This window comes from Erythrolamprus reginae, chromosome 2, assembly GCF_031021105.1.
Source record: "Erythrolamprus reginae isolate rEryReg1 chromosome 2, rEryReg1.hap1, whole genome shotgun sequence".
Classification (NCBI taxonomy): domain Eukaryota; kingdom Metazoa; phylum Chordata; class Lepidosauria; order Squamata; family Dipsadidae; genus Erythrolamprus; species Erythrolamprus reginae.
The window spans coordinates 149984816-150006764 of NC_091951.1; the positions used below are offsets into that span (position 1 = coordinate 149984816).

At 41.4% G+C, this 21949-nt stretch overlaps 1 protein-coding gene across 4 annotated transcripts in view; it reads left to right on the plus strand.

Moving 5' to 3' along the window:
• Positions 1-21746, plus strand: part of RNF157 (ring finger protein 157) — a 136858-nt gene extending 115112 nt beyond the window's left edge. For 2 of the 4 annotated variants that reach the window (XM_070739857.1, XM_070739858.1), the window contains 5 exons: positions 5214-5279; positions 5910-5958; positions 7850-7948; positions 16733-16773; positions 21471-21553. In XM_070739857.1, the coding sequence (XP_070595958.1) occupies positions 5214-5279; positions 5910-5958; positions 7850-7948; positions 16733-16773 (255 nt within the window). In that variant the 3' untranslated portion in view covers positions 21471-21553. Of the gene's footprint in view, positions 1-5213; positions 5280-5909; positions 5959-7849; positions 7949-16732; positions 16774-21470 lie in introns of all 4 variants that reach the window. The other 2 variants (XM_070739855.1, XM_070739856.1) reach the window with 2 other exon arrangements.
• Positions 21747-21949: the final 203 nt, after the last annotated feature.

Consider the following 21949-nt stretch of genomic DNA (forward strand, 5'->3'; position numbering starts at 1 on the left):
TCAATGTAGGTCACGTACTCAGGTAAACAGAGTGCCATACAGTCCTACTAGGCCTGTACAATTCAGTTCCTTGGGAGTCTTCCACTGGAGTGGAAATTCCTGTTGCCGATCCTTAGCCTACTTGTGGAATAATCTGGAACTGGCTGCCAGGCATGGTGGCTGAAGTCTCGGCATCTTTGTCCTCCAGTCCCGGGTGACTTTGCTGGACTTCAATAGACTCCGGCATCTGCAGGTGGGAGCTTGCTCTCCTCCTGGTTTGAGAATAGGTCTCTCTGGTTCCTTGTAGGTAGGGCCTGGATCTCGTCGTGGTCATCTTGACTGATCACAATGAATGGCCTTTGGGGCAGAGCCTCATGTTACTCTGGTGTTTGCACTGCGGTTCGTGACTGTCTGGTCTCCGGTTGGCAAACTCAGGAGTTTCCCAGTGTACTCCTGAGCTGGTCAATGTGTTTTCGCCCCACTCGGCCACCGGGCTTCAGTTAGTGGCCATGCACGGTGTGATGTGTTGGGCCAGCAGGAACTGGTCAATCTGGCCCATTCTAGTTAAACTATCTTTTGGCATTCTCACCATTCTTTCCTCCCAGCCGTTGCTAGCTGGATTGAATGGCGAGATGAGCACATATCTTATTTCCAGGTCAGCCAGGAATAACTCTTTGTTCTTGGCTGTCAGCTATGGTCCATTGTCTGACACAAGGATGTCTGGCAGGCCATGTGTCACGAACATCCTTCTCAGGGCTCATATGGTGGCTTCTGTGGTCGAGGTGTGCATGTTGACTACCTCCAGCCATTTGGAATAGGCATCCACAACAATTAGAAAAGTTTGCCCTGCCATAGGTCCTGCAAAGTCTATGTGGATTCTTGACCATGGGACTTTGGGTGTCTTGTATTCCAATGAGTTGGTCAGTGGTGGAGCTGGCCTGGTTTTTTGGTATGGCAGGCAGGTTGCCACCCCTCGGTAATGTCCTGGTCCAGTTTAGGCCACCACAGATAAACTCGCTAGAGCTTTCATCTCTGGGTATTCTATATCTAGAGTCCCCTCACTCTTTTCTGTAGACTCTGGGGTACCATAACTCGCTCCCCCCACAGTAAACACCCCTTCAATACAGACAGTTCCATTTTGTTTGCTTCTAAACAACTTAATTTTTCCTACATCTCCTTCTGTAGCCATCTCCTTAACACCCAGTTCATGACTTTGGACAAAATGGTGTCCTTTGCTGTATTTTTCTGCAATGCCTCGAGATGAGACAGGGCTGGTTTGTTCAATGTTGACCAGCAGGGTTTCAGCCACAGGAATAGGATCTTCTACAAACTCAGTTGTGGGGCAGCGTCTGAGGGCGTCTGCGTGTACAATGTTTTTCTCTGGTTGGTGGATCAGCTTGTAGCTGTAGCTGTATAGGGAGATAGACCAGCATGTTAATCTAGACGATATGTACAGAGGCATTTTTTGGTTGCCTGCGAGTTCACGCAGTAGTGGTATATTGTCCATCACAAGTTAAAATTTGCAGCCGTAGAGATATTCATGGAAACTATTCTGCCCCATATTTAATTGATTAACCACTATTAATAAATTGGCTTAGAAGTGTTCACACAAACAAATCTTAAACCATTTTTTTTAAAGAAACAGCTGTTAATTATACAGGATTAACAGCTGGCATAAGTCCATAAAATCATAAAGCAAAGACAAGTAATTAATCCTGGATATCAGAGGAAGCTTATGAAGATTGGCAAGATGCCTGAAATCAATCCATAAAATGGAAGCCAAAATGGCAAGATGCCTGAAATCAATCCATAAAATGGAAGCCAAAACAGATAAGCTGAGCAAAGGTTTTCCAAATAAGAGGTACACGAATGAGTTTGTGAGACAAACTATCAAATGAGTTATTTCCTGCAGAGTTTTTTCCATCTTCTTCATTCCTTGGAGAGTAACCAATTAGTCCCAGGCCTACTCCCGAGTAGCCATTCCTGCCTTTTGGCAGCTCTGCATGCTCATGCATTAAGAGGCTGCTCCTCTTTGTCCTCCTCACTGCTGTGAGGTGCTGGAGGTTCCAAAGGCCCTGGCAGCCTGGTTGAACCTCTGCCTCTGGCACCAAGTCCTCGCCGCCCTTCTCACTGTCTGATTCAGGTACCAGCTGCACAGGCCATTTGTGCATCCCCTCATCGGCCTTGTCTTGAATGGGATCTGCTACCAGCTGCACAGTCTGCTGGTGGGTCACAACAGAAACGCTTGATGTCGGTCACTGCAGCAAGTACTTCTTTGTCCAACTGGTTGCAGTTCAGCTGGTGAAAGTGTCTTTGAATAGTATGAGATGGGGGCTTACAAGCCATTGGGAAGTTGATGGCTGAGGATGGCCCCACTCCAAAAGGTGATGCTTCACATGTTAACAATAGGGAAAGGGTCTCACTGTATTCCATGAGGACGGTGTTAGATGAGAGCAAATCTTTAATAGCAGCAAAAGCATTGGCCTCTCTTTGTCCCTATATCTACTTGGCCGTCTTCCTCAGGAGCCTATGGAGAGACTCGGCAAAAGTCCCCTTCTGTTTTTAAAAAACGGCATAAAAGTTGAGTAAGCCCAGGAATGCTTGTAACTCTGCCTTGTTTTGGGGGTCGGTGCCTCTTTGATGGCTTTTATTTTTGCGTCCATGAGGCGAATGCCAGAGCCATCTATCAGGAACCGTAGGAATTCTACTTTGGTGACCCCTATTTTGCATTTGTCCGATTTAATTTTGAGGCCCCTTTGCTGGAAATGACCTAGCACTTCGCACAGCCTGCTCATAAGTTGTTTTTCCAATTCCCCCAAAATTAGGATGTCGTCAAAGTAGGGAACCACTCTGGGGATGCTATGTAGCAACTGTTCTGGAACAATTATGGGGCCACACTTACCCCAAATTGTAGGTGGTTGCATTTAAAAGCCCCTCCGTGTGTGACTCTGGGCTTCTGTGGTGGCTGTGTCCATGGCAACTTGGTACACGTGGTGAACATTTTTCCGTTTCCAAGTGAGTGCAGTAGTGTTGCACTATGGGCACAGGGTAAGCATCTGGCTGCATTGCTTTATTCATGAGGCCCTAATAGTCTGTGCACATGCGAATCAAGCCATCCAGCTTCATTGGGGTAACAATGGGAGGGTCTCCCATGTAGCATGATCAACTGGTTCTAAGACCACTTGGGCAATTAGTTTATCCAGTTCGTCCACTTTTGGCAAAAGTGCAAAAAGGCTTTAAACTAATGGGGGTGACACTGGGATCTAGATTAAACAATATGGGCTTGCTCTTATATCTACCTAGACTCCCGTTGAATACGCCTTGGAAGTCTGCCAGTAGCTTGTCCAGTTTGTCCCCCTTGATTTGATGCAAGCCGGTGATGCCAATACTGAGAGGCTTGAGCCATTCCACTGCCAGCAGAGTTGGTCTGTTTCCCTTGGCGACAGTTAAGGGTAACTTGCCTCTAAAGTCTTTGAATGTGATGGTTACTTCTGCTCGTCCGAGCATTCAAATGGGCTGTGGCTCAAATGAGTTGTCCTGGAAGTCATTGAGAAGAATGGTATGTGGCTTCAGTTGGTGTCTTAGGAAGGTCGGCAGGAATTGCTTCAGGTTATGATGATGAATACGGAGCTGGTATCTACGGGGTTTTTTCAATGGCCATGGTGATGTGGAAGTTCTCCCCTTGTCCGCTGTCGGAGTGGCCCACAGTGGTGTTGTAGATCCCCCATTTGTCCTGGTATTGGTATTTGTCCCTGCGCTTACCTCGTTATTCCCCTGAACTTTCTGCCCTTGCCTTCCCAGTCCCATGGGTGGTTTGGGTTGGTACTCGGTTGTCTGGTTTGGGGACGGTTGGGTGGCTCTGCAAGCTTTCGTGATGAGCCCTCTTTTCTGGCAGTGGCGGCAAATGGCGCCTTTGAATTTATAAAGTGACCTGGCATGGCTCCATAGGCAACCCAAGCATTGGGTTTGCCTGTTCTCTAGGGCTTACCCTTTTGTCTGTATGCACAAGGTGCACCGATTTGTCCTCCTCTGACTCCTCATCATATTCAGAAACTTCAGTCATCCAGTCATGCTCCCTGTGTGTGTGATGGACTGTGGCAGTCTTTCGGATGTCTGCTGCTGAGTTCCTCAACGACATCCTTGAACTCCCCCCCCCACATCCTTCTGACCATCAGCTTCTTCTGAAGATTGAGACCTCTCATTCCTAGAATGATCCGATCCTTCATCATTTCCTCCAGGTTTATGAATTCATATTTGGTTCTGATTGCCCAGAGTTTGGCAACAAAGTCACTAATAGATTCACCATCGCGCTGGCGGCAATGGTAAAATTAGTTTCTGCTGACCATTAGGGTTGCTGCAGGAGTGTAGTGTTCCTTCAGGGTTGTCTGCAGTGCTGTCCATGAAACGGACTCGATGTCCGTGGGTGCCACCAGAGTTTGTGCCATTTTATAAATTTTTGTCCCACAGTAGGTTAGGAAGAGAGTCCTCTTCCTATTGTCTGGTAGATCCTGATGCGAAAATGGCTCATATAGATGGGTCATTCTTCCATCTTCAGGTTGCTGGACCAGGTGTGAGAAGCCATCCTCATTTGGTTAGAGCAGGTCGATGTTTGCTTCTAAGATGGCCGCGGATGCCATGAGGTGGCTTTGTCCTGTTGTTCTTCTTCCACCACCTTCGGCACCAATGATAGATTCATGTGGGAATGAAGGAGCGAGACACAGGAACAGTTCAGCACCTTTTTTCGCCAAAACTGAATGTAAGTTGCAGGGAAACCGCTTATAAGGGCTTCCCTCTAGTCTGTTGGCCACTGACAGTAGTTCATTTCTCCCTCTACTACATTAGCCAATCAACAGCGGCCATGCAAATTTGGTGCTCCGTATGGCAGTATGTAACATAATGGTTTGTCACTTTTAAAAGAAACCCCACATACCGGTACATGTTTTGAATGTATTTTGAATGGCTACATCTAACATTCAAGACAGTTGCCAGAAAGGTGTCTGCAGCCACCATGACATCAGCCGAAACTGATTCCTGGAAAATATTCTGTATATCTTTTCAAATGCCTTCTTTTCATTCAGGGAGGGAGTAAAGAAGTAAACTAGGTTCTAAAGTAAATTACTAACCCTAGTAAATCAGTAGGATTGGTACTACTGATGTGATTTGACAGATGTTATTTTGTCCTTATAGGATACTTGCTCATCAACCTCTTTCAGTTTTCTCTTCTCTTTTCTTAGTCAACTCCTGTTGAGTCTCCTGATGGAAATTTTGTCAGTATGTCAGCAGAGGAACAAGATGCGGAGGTAAATTGTTTTTAATGGTTTTTTTGCTGGAAGCCGCCCAGAGTCCTTTCGGAGTTGGGCGGCGTATAAGTTTGATTAATAAATAAAGTTTGATGAATGAATGAATGAATGAATGAATGAATGAATGAATAAATAAATAAATAAATAAATAACTGTTGGCGGTAAAAGACCTGGTGTTTCATAGAGTCTGCCCTTTGAGTTTGTTTTTTTCTTTTCTTTTTATCAATTATTATTTTTATATTTTATTCATTCAAAAAAGCATGATAATTTCTTGGGCTTGTGTGTTTTGTTTAACTGTTCCTTTTGGCCTAGTCTAAATTATTGCGACACACTTCTAAAAGTTTACATTGCGCTTTGTGCCAAAAAAATAACAAAAAACCCCCCAAAAGACTATCGACAGGCCAGCATTCAGACCTGTTATTTCAAATTTTATAATTTGGAATTGTACATCTGACTCAGAAAATGTCAGTTCTATGTGCTTTTTAAAGCAAGCACTTGCAAAAAGGATTAGCTAGCCTCCCCAATCACCTTCCGAGGATGCTGTGGGAATATTAATATCATCCTTACTACATGGTGAGTCATTGGTTTGTATATTCACACCTTATCTTTTTTTTTTTTTAAATTTGGCAGGGGAATGATGTCGTGGAAGAAGAGGATGCTTCTCCCACACAGGAAGATGGTAACACAGAATACAGCATTGCTTCATGCCCCATGCTTCTCTTTTTCACATCTAGCACAGCCAGGGAAAATGCTGAGGCACATTTTCACAAGGAAAGACCAAAGCTGAGGCACATTGCTTTGGGGCAAGCTTAGTTTGCTAACTGAATTACTATCGTTTGAAGCGAAAGGCCTCTCTTAAATGAGCAGGTAGAAAAAATGTGAAAACATGGAAAATTTAAAGAGTTCTGCCAGTTCTCCTTGTTTATTTTCAGGAAAAATTGGTAGAAACAACTGGCAATAGGTCAGTTAAATTATTTCTGATTCCAATTGTGTGAAAGTTACAAGGGTTGGAATAATATCCCCATTCAACATTTCATTGCTGGGAAAAAAACTTGGGGAAGAATCAGAGTGCTCAAAGTTCTGCAATTCTGGCTATATGTCCACTTGAGTTTTTTTTAAAAAATTGTATCTGGCTGGCAAGATGTTCTGTTAAAATGAAAACCTGCAATCCTGAAACTTATCACTGATTTTAATATTTATTATTTCATAGTGGGATGTAATTTTAATTCCCTACGTTCCCAATTAAAAAGTAAATAAAAAGGCAGTCCTTCTCCTGGGAAACCAAGGAGTTTGATATTTTAATATATTTATGATCTCTTGACATTGAATGATTTCATGTATTCCATAATTCAAATTTAGAGATACGGTCAGATCAGGGGCCAAATGTCAATGAATTGATATCATTAAAGAGATAAAGACACAAGATTTTCTTTAGCTCGTTTTTTTCGAGGGAGCAAACTGAAGATGTTAAAGCTTACTCTTTTAAAATTAAATAACTCTTTTAAAATTAAATAACTAAATTCTCAGATTTTCTTGAAACTGTTTAAAATTTATTGTTGCTGTTTAATTTTCTTTAGAGGCAATCCCCTCTACATGTTTTAGCTTTGGTTTCATTCTGCTGTCTAAATTAAATCTGAATATTAGCAAGAAACACTTTTAGGTTATCGAAATTCATATGAATGTAAATCGTATTAAAATAAACTCTATGATTGATTTTATCACTGTTTATTGTTAGCAAAGTCAGAAATGCTTCACATTGAAAAATATTATCGGACAGTATACAAATGGGAATTCCCCTTTTTATTTTTTGAGCATAGATTTTGTTTTATTTTTAAACTTTGTCCAAGCAACAGAGGTGTACAAAAAATAGACCCTTACCACGACTTTTATTTTTCCCTTGGCATCTTGCCCAGAATAATGAAACCCATAGCTTTTGGGGAAGGTGCTGTGATTTCACAGAGCTGTTTGAACAAACCTTCCTGGAGGAGAGATTGTATCCTACCTGACTCTACCATATTGGCACAACAAAATCAAGTTTCTATTATGTTTTGATTACATAGATGCCAGCCAGAGACAACTTAAACCACAAAATAGGTGCTTTCCTTGAACTTTCTCTGGTGCAATGACTGGTTCATTTGATACCTTTCCATACAAGATCAAATATCTCCCCCGTGTGCCCTTTATATTTCCATATTGGCAAGGATAGCCTTGAAACAGGAAGTGAAAATGGAGGTGGTGGAGGAAACCAGCCACAATAGCTTTTGGCCGCTGCATCCCCATCTCTTATTGTCCACTCTCTACCTTAGTCCCCATTGACCTGAGGTCTTCCAGATATGTAGAGACTTCAGTCCTCAGAATTCCCAAACTAGTGGAGACTGTAATTGAGAATTTGGGGATATGAAATTTCAACAAACCTGGAGGTAGCAGGTTGGAGAAGGCTGCTCTACATTTTTGGCCACTCTTGAGGTTTTCTTCATTTCTGAAGTGTGTGATGTTTTCTGCTACCTTAAAGAGGAGCAGAATTGAACCAACGCCTCACCCCCTCTCTAACTGCATTAACTCCTTTGCAGGCCAAAGCACAGGTATGGAGTGTGACAATAACAATGACATTGGCAACACAAGCGTGAAAGTTCTGGACAATAAGGTGTGCTCTGAGGCCCGCTTACCTGGTGAGTGGCTGTCTGCTGAACATGAACTTTGAAGGGAGGTGGGAGGACAGTTTCTTATATATTCCTCCTCTGCTTTAAATCCCGCCACCACCTGAGAGCTGTCAGCCATTAATCATAGTAGTCATACAGTGTAGGGAAATGGATAAGGAGGAGAATGCTATTTTATGTGGCATTTTCCTGATACTTAAAACCATTCTCTCTTGTCTCCCTCCCCTGCCCACCTCTGCCTACGTCACGCCTAGATCGCAGAGATAAAGGTCAGGTTTCCTAAATATAAAGCCAATTTCTAAGGTGGCTTTCTTCAACGAATGCTGATAATTGCAGTGTCAGTACCATCTAGGAAACGGCTTAGAATACCTTAACCCTTCAGTCTCTAATCTTTGCAGACTGTGGGAGCCATGTTTAACATAAATTGCATCATGGGTGATATCCTTTTTTACTTCCTCCTGTTTGCCTTCCTACATTTCTTTTCCCCTTGCCCTGCTTCCCCCCCCTCACTCTTTTCACAATCATTCCTCTCTCTTAAACTTATTATTATTATTATTAATCAGATCTGTATGCCGCCCCTCTCCGCAGACTCGGGGCAGCTCACAGCAATAATAATACAATCTAAACAAATCTAATATTTAAGTTTAAGTTAATTTAAAACCCCAATTTAAAAACCAATCATACATACTAGCATACCATGCATAATTTTTTTTATAAGCCTAGGGGGAGGGAAGGTATCAATTCCTCCATGCCTGACGACAGAGGTGGGTTTTAAGGAGCTTACGAAAGGCTAGGAGGGTGGGGGCAACTCTGATATCCGGGGGGAGTTGGTTCCAAAGGGTCAGGGCCGCCACAGAGAAGACTCTTCCCCTGGATCCCGCCAAACGACATTGTTTAGTTATTTAAGTTATTTAATTATTTAAATCTAAGAAAATAAAAAGGGTAATACCAGCAGCACAGCTGGTTTTTGGATTGGGCTATAAACTACTCAGTCTCAGTTTGCCTGGCACTTTCATACAGTTAGAGTTTTCAGAGTACTTTGGAGGGAAGCCACAAATTTGGAAGCAATGTAAGTGTCGTTTGAAGATGATTGTGCTCATTTGCTGTAAGAAATAGGTTGGGTAGTTAGATCTGAGCCCAGGCTGGATCAAAATCAAGATTCTTCCCAACAAGAGTTAAAGGCTACTAAAGTAGAAGAAGCAACGTCTAATGAGGTCTATAAAAATACAAAGACAGATAGTTCCAGTTGGTAGAAAAGGAACATCTTGGGTTCTTATTAAGAACATAAGAAGAGCTATGCTGAATCGGACCAAAGCCCATCGAGTCCAGCATTCTGTGTCACACAGTGGTTCACCAATTGTCCATGGGGATCTTGAGCAGAAAGAGAAGGTAAACCCCTCCCTTTCCCTTGACCCCCAACAAATGATACTCAAGTGAATCCTGCCTGCCTCAACCAACATAGAGGCGGCACATGGACATCCATTTCAATATTTATTTATTTTTTATTCTAGAAGATCTAGTTCAGCTTTCCCATCCTGGAATCCGTGGGAAGCAATTTCTGCTCCAGTAATCCCCAGACCATGCAATCTACAGAATTATAGCTGGACACATCTGAAGGGAAGGGAAATCCATTTGATTGTGTCCATTCACTCAGTCAATGAAATGACCGATTCTCAATTTCCTAGCATAATAAGAACTGATTACTGCCACCTCTCCGGCTTATTTTATGTCTGTCTAGAACAATGGTTCTTAACCTTTCTAATGCCGCAACCCCTTAATACAGTTCCTCATGTTGTGGTGACCCCCAACCATAAGTCTAGCGCCAATTCTCCCAACAGAGCTTTGAGCTGATCGGCAGGAAGGTCAGAGGGACACCCCCATTGTGAAGACCTGATTGGTCGGATTGTAAAAATATGCTCCAAGGCGCCAGAATAGAAGTTTTAGTTCCTAACACCATGGAAAATTTGTCTTTTCCCCTGGTCTTAGGTGACCCCTGTGAAACGGTTGTTCGAGTAGTTCCAAGGTTGAGAATTACTGCACCAGAAGTCCTTCAATATTTTTTTATATTTACACATAGGAAGCCCAAGAATGACAGATAATGAGCAGGCATGAGCATAATTTCCTTAGACATGTTTGGTATCTTTAGCGAAGCCCCAACCTCATAACCCCAACTTTAGTTGGTTACTAATTCTGGGTATGTTTTGTTTCTTTTCTTTCCTCTTTCATTGACCCCCCCCCCCGCCCCCCTGCCCCCCCTTCCCGGATTTCATCAGTGTGAAAGTTCATGTTCACTCTGTGCCAACACAGTACCAGTTTTTTTGTTTTCTTCCTTAGCCCATGCTCCCATCCCTTCATTTTTTCTATGTTGTTGAATGGTTATAAACTTTACTGACTGTCCTTTTATGGGTCTGGAAGAAACTGCAATGTGGATTGAATTGACGTGTTAAACAACTCTACTGTCAAGGACTGGTTAGATTTTTTCTCCCTTTTTTAAACAAAAAAAAAGTTTTGGGTTTTTAACACTGCCCAATTTTGCATTCGTAACTTCCTTAGATTTCAATTGGATAAACATACCTCACTTTCTTTGGTGCGTACTTCACATTTTTAAAACAGAGGTGTGCCAGACCCTTTCCGTCAGGTCAGTAAAATTGCCAACATTTCAAAAACCATGGCAACCCATTCCTTGCTTATTTCACCTTCCCCAAAGTTTCAAGGCTGCCTCTTTATTGGTTGGTATAGTAATTCAACGGGGGTTGAAAGGAGTGCTTTCTTCATCCTTGGTTTCCTTACATAGCTGTGAGCAAGCTAAATCTCTTTTCCTATTGTCATCTTGTCTCTCTTCCTAATTTATTCCATTTGGGGAAACTTTGTGGGTAATCCAGGCTTTGCTGTGCCAACTACACATGTGCCCGCTGATAAGAGACCTGCAATAATAGTAACAATATCGTCTTCCTACTAGAGTAGGAATCATTTAAACATGGGCATACGCGAGGTCATTTCAAGACGATGTTCTTTGGAATATTACCGATATAGATATATTAATTACATACCTGCATACATAGCCACACACATTCTCTTTCTCTTCCCCATTTTCTTTCCCTCCCTGTCCTCTCTCTCTCTCCCCCTCTTTCTCTCCTCTCTTTCCCTCCCTCCCCTCTCTTTCTCTCCCCTCTTTCTCTCCTCTCTCCCTCCCTCCCCTGTCTTTCTCTCCCTGTCTTTCCCTCCCTCCCTCTCCTCTCTTTCTTTCCCCTCTTTCTCTCCCTCCCTCACCTCTCTCTCCCTCCCCTCTCTTTCTCTCCCCTCTTTCTTTCCTCTCTTCCTCCCTCCCCTCTCTTTCCCTCCCTCTCTTTCCCTCTCTCTCCTCTCCTCTCTTTCTCTCCCCTCTTTCTCTCCCTCCCTCTCCTCTCTCTCCCTCACTCCCCTCTCTTTCTCTCCCTCTCTTTCCCTCCCTCCCTCTCCTATCTTTCTCCCCCTCTTTCCTCTCTCTCCCTCCCTCCCCTCTCTTTCTCTCCCTCTCTTTCTCTCCCCCCTTTCTCTCCTCTCTCCCTCCCTCTCCTCTCTTTCCCCTCTTTCTCTCCCTCCCTCTCCTCTCTCTCCCTCCCTCCCCTCTCTTTCTCTCCCTCTCTTTCCCTCCCTCCCTCTCCTCTCTTCTCTCCCCTCTTTCTCTCCTCTCTCTCCCTCCCTCCCCTCTCTTTCCCTCCCTCCCTCTCCCCTCTTTCTCTCCCCTCTTTCTCTCCCCTCTCTCCCTCCCCCCCTCTCTTTCTCTCCCTCTCTTTCCCTCTCTCTCTCTCCCTTCCCCCCCCCAACATACACACACATGTTCAGATCTGGATAAATCCTAACCAAATGTCATGAATAAATACAATTTAGTATAAACTCATGACCATTCCAATAGTAATCTTTTAAAATGATTGTAATCCTGCTTGAGTTGCCAATTGAGCAGCTTGATATCTGCTATTAATTATTATTAGTAAAGTACTTGCCCTTTCAAAGACTGTCTCTGAATCAAATCTGCTGGAAAACAGATTGAGGGGGTGAAATGCTTTTTACAGTTTTCTAAAGATCTTGAAGAGGCCAAAAGAAATCTGGAAGCTAGCTAAAATCTCCAGATTAGATACTCTCAATTTTAGCTTATCAAGATGAGAACTATATAGCAGACCCACTAGACAATTCCTCTGAAATAAAATTTGAAATACTTACTATGGTATACAAGAGAAGGGATGAAAAACAGTGATCAGTAAGCTCATAAATCTGTTTCACAAAATATGGCACTCGGTCCATTCCAAGCTTGCCAACCAGCACATTGAATAAATAAGGATGGAGAACAACAGCTTGTCCCTTCGTTTTGAACAAACTGATTTAAAAAAAGCATCTGTGCTTTTGCTGGAGGAAAAGAGAATTCCTGAATATGAGGCAAGCCTTCAAAACAGCATTTTAGAAAATCCTACCTTGTCAAAATTGAAAGACAAATCCTTATCTAACTACAGGTAATCCTCAACTTACGATCACAATTGAGCCCAGAATTTATGTTGCTAAATGATATATTTGTCAAGTGAGTTTTGTCCAACTTTACCACTCCTCTTGTCACATTTGTTGATTGAACCACTTTAGTTATTAAAATTAGTAACATGGTTGTTAAGTGAATCCGGTTTTCCCATTGACTTTGCTCTTCAGAAGTTGGCAAAATATAGTCACATGATCCTCCTGGGACACTGTAACCTTCATAAATATGAACCTGTTGTCAAGCATTTGAATGTAAATCATGAAACCACAGAGATACTGCAATGGCTATAAGCAGTGTTCCCTCTAATTTTTTTTTTGGGGGGGGGGCGGGCGGAAAAGTATAGTGTCTGAGCGGCAGTCCCTTCGGGACTGGGCGGCACAGAAATAATAAACAAACAAACAAACAAACAAACAAACAAACAAATAAATAAAAAACCCACCCTGTTTTGCCTCAGAGAATTTCAAAATAAAATACTGTACTGTGTGTCTATAACAGTGAGCTCATAATAGGGCAACTCTATCAATATCAAAATGCCACTTAAATAGTTGAGCTAGTTTCAAACTAGATTTTGATTTTCTTTCTTCCTTTCTCTCTTCCTTACTCCCATTCTTTTTCTTTTCCTTCCTCTCTTTTTTCTATCTGTTTCTCTCTCTTCCTCTCTTCCTCTCTCTCTCCTTCCCTCTCACTCTTTCCCTCTCGGCTTCTGGGCAGGTTTGAAAAACTCTGAGTTGATGATGATTTTTAAGTGAGCGATTGCTCACTGCTCAGCTTAGAGGGAACTATGGCTATAAGTGTGAAAAATGGTCATCAAGTCACTTTTTTCAGTGCCACTGTAACTTTGAACAGTCACTAAATGAGCCATTGTAAGTCGAGGACTACCTGGGTTTAATTACTTCAATCTACAATTTTGGATAAATATTCTAACACTGAAGGTCAGGGCTCCCCCCACCCCCACCCCCTCCCACACACACAAAAGTCAAAAACAAAATGGCTGACAATAATCAGAAATGCTACATGAGTCTCTGGGTGTTCTCTGAGACAATAGAATAGAATAGAATAGAATAGAATAGAATAGAATTCTTTATTGGCCAAGTATGATTGGACACACAAGGTATTTGTCTTTGGTGCAGATGCTCTTAGTGTACATAAAATAAAATATACATATATATAGGAGTATGAGGAGAAATCAACTTTTTGTGGGCATCAAATTTTTATTCATTTCCCTCACACTCTCTGCCTTGTGGGTTACCAACCGAATATACTGGGTGCATGTTTCCTCAGACATCCCTAGAAATGAGAAAGCGATTGGAGGGATTTTCTAAAGAACGTGCAATAGAATTTCCATGTTCCTTTGCACAGTTGACCTTAGTCGGATTTTCAAATAGGATCTTAACTTGGGAACTGTAGCACACTTAACACAATATGACAAGATAGATTTAGAAGTTCACCGATATTATATAGAGGAGTATTTAAGATGCTCTGGGAACAGTTATTTTACTTCCTTTATGCAAAGGAAGAATAGGTACTAATAGTAGCTATTTCTGTTGCTAAATAAATAAATTTCAACGTTTTGTATTGTAAATTAAGCAGAACATCAGCATTCTTGCAAGTCCCGTATCTATTTGGCTTTATAATTGCAGTCAACTTGAGAGCAAGGATAAAGTCGCAGTCATTAGTGGCTATAGGAACAAGATTATGAAAAATGGCACAGTTCAGAAAGTATTTATACCAAATTAGAGTATCTAGAACATCATTGTCATTTAGTTTTAATATTTATTGAACAATGTAATCCAGGTGTCATCTCCTAAAATTTTGAGCTTGTTTAGATCAGTGTTTCCCAACCTTGGCAACTTGAAGATATTTGGACTTCAACTCCCAGAATTCCATTCGCTGGCTGGGGAATTCTGGGAGTTGAAGTCCAGATATCTCCAAGTTGCCAAGGTTGGGAAACACTGCTGTAGCAGATAAGGACCACGGCCATCTCTCATGGTGTCCAGGCTATAGCTGTAGGCACTTCAGATTTTTCTTCTGCAGTATCACCTGGAGTATTTATGCCGATTCAAAAAAAGGGAGGCTCGGACCTTGGGACCTTGTGGAATAAATTTAATAAGGACTCTGCTGCCACAAGATGCAGCTTCAGTTTCTTCTGGCTTGCATACCTTTGGGTGGCTTTGCTGCTTGCAAGATTCTTCTTCTGCTGATCCCTTCCCCCTCACCGTTTGTGTGCAAAGCCAAACGTTCTGCCCCTCCCTGCTGCCTGCTAACTAACTCTGAGCAAAGCCATGCTGCTTCTTCGCAGCTGCTGGAGAAACAACATGGACTTGCCTCGGTGTCACAGAAGTTGCACTCAAACAGAACTTAGAATGGCTTTCTGATCTGCTGTGCAGAGGTGCATGTGGCTTTAAGCCCTTTAGCATGTAGAGTTTGAAGATGGTTGGGCTGATCTGTTGGCCAAGGAGAAGTTCTGAAGTTGTCCTCGAGTTTCCCTCACACTCCATTTTCTTCACTCCGAAGTTTGAACTCCTATTCCGGTTAACATCTTCTGGGTAAACTTCACGCCTTGGTTTGTGGGTCTTTTAGTCTCTGGATCCTCTCCTCTTTTTTTTTTTAAGAGCAGATACAGGTAAGTGCTGCTAATCCACATTCCGAGTAGAATGGTGGAGATAGGAAGGCCCACTTAGAAAGAAGAGGGATGGTGAAGAAAAGAACCACTTCTATCTCAGGTGTATATGTTACAGAACCAAATACGTAAGCATATGCAATAGCAGGTGGACGTTGCTACAAGATCTATTTAATTCTCAGGTTCCCCATCTGAATGAAAAAAATAGCACGAAGAGGATCCTTAATGGAAATTTGCAAAGTGCTTTTTTATTGAAAGTGAAATGTTTTAGTGCCACAAGTAGTTACCAATTCAGCAGTTTTAATTAAGCAAGGATGAGTGAATGCTGTATTCATGTACTAATGAACTATGTGGTCATTTCAAGCTATAACTTTGCTTTCCCAAGTCATTATCTCCCAACCACAAGTATAAAAACTTTGTGGGATTTTGCACTGATCTCTGAGATGTAACATGTTCAGAAGCCTTTTTCACATGATACCTTATTAAGGTATATTACCATACCTTATTTTGTGTTTCTGAAACAAGTCTCTGTTTTACAGTAATGACACGTAATTGAACCATATGTGTAAAAAAAAACAAAAGTTAGCTTTTTAAACCTTTTTGATATTTTCAGTTTTGTGCTTTTATTGTGGGATAGTGTGCACATTTCTGTTGAATATGGGATAATTTAATTTAAAAAGCTGAGAAGCTTAGGCAGAGGTTTATGATCCTGGCTTCTGTGTTACAGTTTTTCAGTTTAGCCCATGAGAGAAAGTAGTCTGGCCCATTCTATAGGACTATCTCCATTTCTCTTCTTCATGACACATCCCATACATTCTAGTGAATTCTTACTACTGAATGTATCACAAGTAGTATAAAGTATATCACTAGTAATATAAAGAACTGGCAAAGACCAGGCTACAGTACTAAGATAGGAAACTTTCATGTAGAGTTACCACCTTCACGTTTAGGAAGGCAAAACAATCCAGGCATGAATTCTGTTGAAACAAATTTGAATTTGACGCTTTCAGTATTAGCAGGAATATCATGGATACAATGGTCCAGAGTCCTTCATCCCTGTTTTGAAAACAGGTTTTTTGAAATACGTGTACAATAAAGTAGACACTGCTATCTTTTATAGCACATCTTGGATTGACCCAAGGGTCTGTGTGGCTACAAGGTCACCTAGCCACTCAAGGAAGCACTGAGAAGTAGCCAATCTAGACATACGGGAAGCAATTTTGCTGGTAGCAAAAAAAAAGAAAAAAAAGAAACCAAGAATCCATCTGAATTTTATACATTTTCAAAAAAACCAAGGCTGAATATCTTGCCCTCTTTGTGTAAATGAATGGCCTTTTTTGAATGGCCATTTTTCTCTCTCTGTATTTTTAAAAAATAAAATCCAAACACAAATATACTCTGAAAAATGGACAGTAAAGCAGATTGGATTTATATTGATTGGCACATTCACAAGTTGGAATATTATTGCCCGGAGTCATCATGCAAACATTCTTTAAAAGTTATTGGGGGGGGGGGAGGCAATAAATGTAATGCAGGCAGCTTTTGTTTCATTCTCTTCCCCTCTCTCTTCTTGACAACCCTCGCCCCAATGCAATGTCTGTGAGTTTGTGTGGTCTGTCTTTTCTCTGATTTACCATTTGCTTTTGGTCTTTCATTTTTTTTTACTGAACAGCTGCAGCTCCGGAATCCTGTCCCATAAACATTGAGGAATAGGTATGAGACACATACATCCTTTGTTGCTCACACCTGGAAAACCTACAACACTCATTCTGCATTGTAGAGTTCTTTCTCTTTTTAAGACTTCTTTTCACAGGCACAGTCTTTGGAGAGGAGGGGGGGGAAGTCATTTCTCTCCAGAGTCAAGCAGTTCCTTTTATTACTTGGATAGAAATATGCCTAGAAAAACTCTCATTGTATTCAGTGATGTAAAGAACGTAGCAAAAGTTAGCGAAGCAGTGGAAGTGATGTGCCAGTGCCTGGAGGCTGTTGGGGTCTGGATGGGTGTCAACAGACTCAAACTCAACCCTGATAAGACGGAGTGGCTGTGGGTTTTGCCTCCCAAAGACAATTCCATCTGTCTGTCCATTACCCTGGGGGGGGGGAATTACTGACCCCCTCAGAGAGGGTCCGCAACTTGGGTGTCCTCGATCCACAACTCACATTAGAGAAACATCTTCCAGCTGTGGCAAGGGGGGCGTTTGCCCAGGTTCGCCTGGTGCACCAGTTGCAGCCCTATTTGGACTGGGAGTCACTACTCACAGTCACTCATGCCCTCATCACCTCGAGGCTCGACTACATGGGGCTACCTTTGAAAAGTGTTCGGAAACTTCAGATCATGCAGAATGCAGCTGCGAGAGCAATCATGGCCTTTCCCAAAAATGCCCATATAACACCAACAATCTGCAGTCTGCATTGGTTGCTGATCAGTTTCCGGTCACAATTCAAAGTGTTGGTTACGACCTATAAAGCCCTTCATGGCACCGGACCAGATTATCTCAGGGACTGCCTTCTGCTGCACGAATCCCAGCGACCAGTTAGGTCCCACAGTGGGCCTTCTCCGGGTCCCGTCAACTAAACAATGTCGTTTGGCGGGGCCCAGGGGAAGAGCCTTCTCTGTGGCGGCCCCGGCCCTCTGGAACCAACTCCCCCCAGAGATTAGAATTGCCCCCACCCTCCTCGCCTTTCGTAAGCTCCTTAAAACCCACCTCTGCCGTCAGGCATGGGGGAACTGAGATACTCTTTCCCCCTAGGCCTTTACAATTTATGCATGGTATGTTTGTTTGTAGGTATGAGTGGTTTTAAAATAAGGGTTTTTTAGTGGTTGTAGTATTGGATTTACATGCTGTTTTTATTATTGTTGTTAGCCACCCCGAGTCTACGGAGAGGGGCGGCATACAAATCCAATAAATAAATAATAAATAAATAAATAGGAACCACTGTTGTTTGGGCTCATAGCCATGATCCGAAAGCCAGTAAAACAGTATTAGTTAAGATCTCAAGTCAAATTTTAACTTCCAAACCACACTTGCTTTAGACATCTGTCTACTTTAGAACCTTATGATATACAGTGATACCTTGTCTTACAAACTTAATTGGTTCCGGGACGAGGTTCTTAAGGTGAAAAGTTTGTAAGACGAAACAATGTTTCCCATAGGAATCAATGGAAAAGCAATTAATGCGTGCAAGCCCAAAATTCACCCCGTTTGCCAGCCGAAGCGCCTGTTTTTGCACTGCTGGGATTCCCATGAGGCTCCCCTCCATGGGAAACCCCACCTCCGGACTTCTGTGTTTTTGCAATGCTGCAGGGGAATCCCAGCATTGCAAAAACGAGCGCTTCGCTGGCAACAGAAGTCCGGAGGTGGGGTTTCCCAGTGAAGGGAGCATCAGTGAAATCACAGCATCGCAAAAACACCAAAGTCCTCAAAACCCCACCTCTGGACCTCTGTGTTTTTGTGATGCTGCGATTTCACTGAGGCTCCCCTCGCTGGGAAACCCCACCTCTGGACTTCCGTTGCCAGTGAAGTGCCCGTTTTTGCGCTGCTGGGATTCCCCTGCTGGGATTCCCCTGCAGCATCACAAAAACACGGACGTCTGGAGGTTGGAGGGGAGCCTCAGGGGAATCCCAGCAGCAGAAAAACGGGTGCTTTGCTGGCAATGGAAGTCCGGAGGTGGAGCATCCCAGCGGCGGCGGTGTGTTTGTAAGGTGAAAATAGTTTGTAAGAAGAGGCAAAAAAATCTTAAAGCCCGGGTTTGTATCTCGAAAAGTTTGTATGACGAGGCGTTTGTAAGACGAGGTATCACTGTATTACTTTTCTGTATAAGGGAAATAGGTCATCATCGACCCACAGGACTGAGATAAGACATCTCAGCTGTGTAGGGAAACCATATTTTTAGTACAGTCCTGACTTTATTAAACTGAGTAAGTTACTTCTGTCTACCCAAAAGAAGCTGGCTGCATATTCTGCAAATAAAAATAGATGCAGACTGAAGATAGAGACATATCCATGTAAGTTAGATGGCAGACGAAAATATAAACTGATTATCAAAGAGTTCGCTGTTACAACTTGTCTCAAAGATAAAAAGGACATTTAGAAGATCTGCCTGATGGATTGTTCAGCCACATGAAATGAGAAGGAGCAAAATGGAATCAAAAATTGAGCAAAAGGAAGGTGATGATGTCATTATGTTTTTATTTGTCTAAAACATGGGTAGATTTAAAGGAATATTAGAATGAATCCATAATGTGCATTAAAGGACTTTCTCCTGGCCGTGTCAAGAATTTCCCATAGAATGCCTTGGAAGGGAGATAGCTAAAAAACATGCAAGCAAATAGGAATCTGGAGACTTTGAGACTGGGAATATATATACAGTATATATATAATAAGGGTTTTTTAGTTGTTTTTATTAATTGGATTGTTCATGTTGTTTTACCACTGTTGTTAGCCGCCCCGAGTCTGCGGAGAGGGGCGGCATACAAATCCAATAAATAATTAAATAAATTAATAATAATAATAATAATAATTTATTAGATTTGTATGCCGCCCCTCTCTGAAGATATAGCACTGCAGGCCTTCCCCCACTGTTTTTTTCTATGATAAAATGATGAGAACACACAGGAGCATAAAAAACATAAAACTAATACTGAAAATACCATCAGACAATAATATTTTTGCACCAATAATTTACTGGATGAAACAAAGCAGCATTACAGAAAATTGAATTTGGGAAAATAAGACATGGATGAAAATTGTCACAAATCCAGTCTATTTACATTCTAGATTAGGAATGGGCAAAGGAGAAGTAGCAATATGGCTATGCATTATTTTTAGGATTAGGTACTGTTTACCTCTGGATAAAGCAGCTCTGAAAAAACAATGGACATCTACAAAAATGATGCAAGGCATCAGGTTGACTAAACATGGTTTGGCCAGATTACTTTTTATATTCTTCATGTGTTCTCAGCTGGCTCTTCTCAGTGTATTGTGTGACTTAGTTTTTAATTTTCGGAATCTGATAGTTACACATTACTTGACTGTAATACGGTAGCTACTTGGTTGGCTACTTCTTGACAACTCCTTTTAAGCACTTTTTCCCCTAGAAAACTTTGTTGGTATTCATCCCCCTATCTTCAATCTTCTTTGCCATTAAGCATTGTATCAATTGCCAGGAATCCATATAACTTAAAATTCTTATATGTAGTGTTGCTGGTGTATAGGTATATTTTCCAGGTATATTCCTCAATTGAAAGGATGTTTATGTACTGTACATCAGAGATCAACATTAAAAAAAGAAAAGTTAAATCCATGGTTGAATGTAATGGCCATACCTTTATGCAGCAATAAATATATTTTCTGAAAAGAATGTGAAACCAAAACATTTTTGCAGAAGTATCTTCTACCTGAAGAACATGTAGAAATGCAGGATATTTTTTTCTAGCTTTGGAGGATAAAAATTGAATATCACAAACATAAACTAATACACACAAAAGACAACCTTAATTGATGATGATGATGATGATGATGATGATATAATAATAATAATAATAATAATGATAATAATAATAATAATAATAATAATAATAATAATAATAATAATAATAATAATAAATTAGATTTGTATGCCACCCCTCTCTGAAGACTCGGGGCGGCATACAAATCTAATAAATTATTATTTATTATATATTTAGCAAAGAGCCAAATTTATATCTTGCAGTGTATAACCCTGGGTCAAACCATATACAGTAGTGCAAACAATTTTTATATACTGTACTATGTCAGTAGCAAAATAGCTGTCACGGGGTTAACAGCCATCATTTTTCTGCTGAAAGTATTTCAGGTTCACATTCTTGCAGAAAATGTTAGCTGTTTTATTATCAAATTCTCAAGTATCTGCTATTGTGTAAATCGGTATAAAGCTATATAGTATAGTTGCTACTGTGCTCTTTTTATTGTTGGACTATTCAGCAAGCTCACCTTTCCCCAACTGGTGTCATCTCAATATGATAGAGATACAGCTCCTCACATTCCAAGCCAGTATACTATCAGGCTGTTTAGCCTTCTTTTTTAAAATGTAAGATTAGCAGTTGGTCTGACAATACTTCAAAGGGTAACAAAATATAAATGTGTCTTTTAAAAAGCACTTGATTTAATAGAATCTTTGTAATAAATTCCAACATAAAAAGGGGAATGTAGAATCCTAGGGAAGCCTAAATAAAGTTATATGAGAGCAATGTAATATTTTATAGAGTGATGCTAATCTTAATAGTAATACTAAATAATGTAATTGACCTGATACCTGCTGAGATGTAAGGTGCAAATATGGATTTTGCCTTCTTTGGGTTGCTGATATGCTGGTTTTGTACTTGGCTGAGTTTACATCCACAATATTGTCCACTGTTTTCTTCGTCGTAGATCTTCCAACATCAGCTGACAACACGGCCAAATGCTGAGACACCCCTTCTCTGATAATGCTGATCTGGAGTTTGCTGAAGATTTGCAGTGTATATTGGGACCCGTGTGTCCTTGATAACACAAAGAAAAAATAATGATACTAAACACCTCTTCACAATAACATAAAGAAGAGCAGCAAAGCTGTGGGTACAAGCTTCATCAAGTAGTGCAGATCATATGACGCCTATTTTAAATAGATACATAATAGTACTAAGTATTCAAAAAATCACTAACTCAATGGTTTGTGGTGGTGGTTTGTGTTAAAATGAACTTGCGGAGAAGGTGGATGAATGAGCTTGAGATGGATTTGATGATTGGTACCTCCATTAATTTTCTCTCCCTTCCCTCTCCTATTTTTATCTTGCCAACTCAACCTGCTTCGTAATTGTTTCTTTTTATGCTCTTAATCTAACATTTGTTTGGAGATTGTCATAACACTG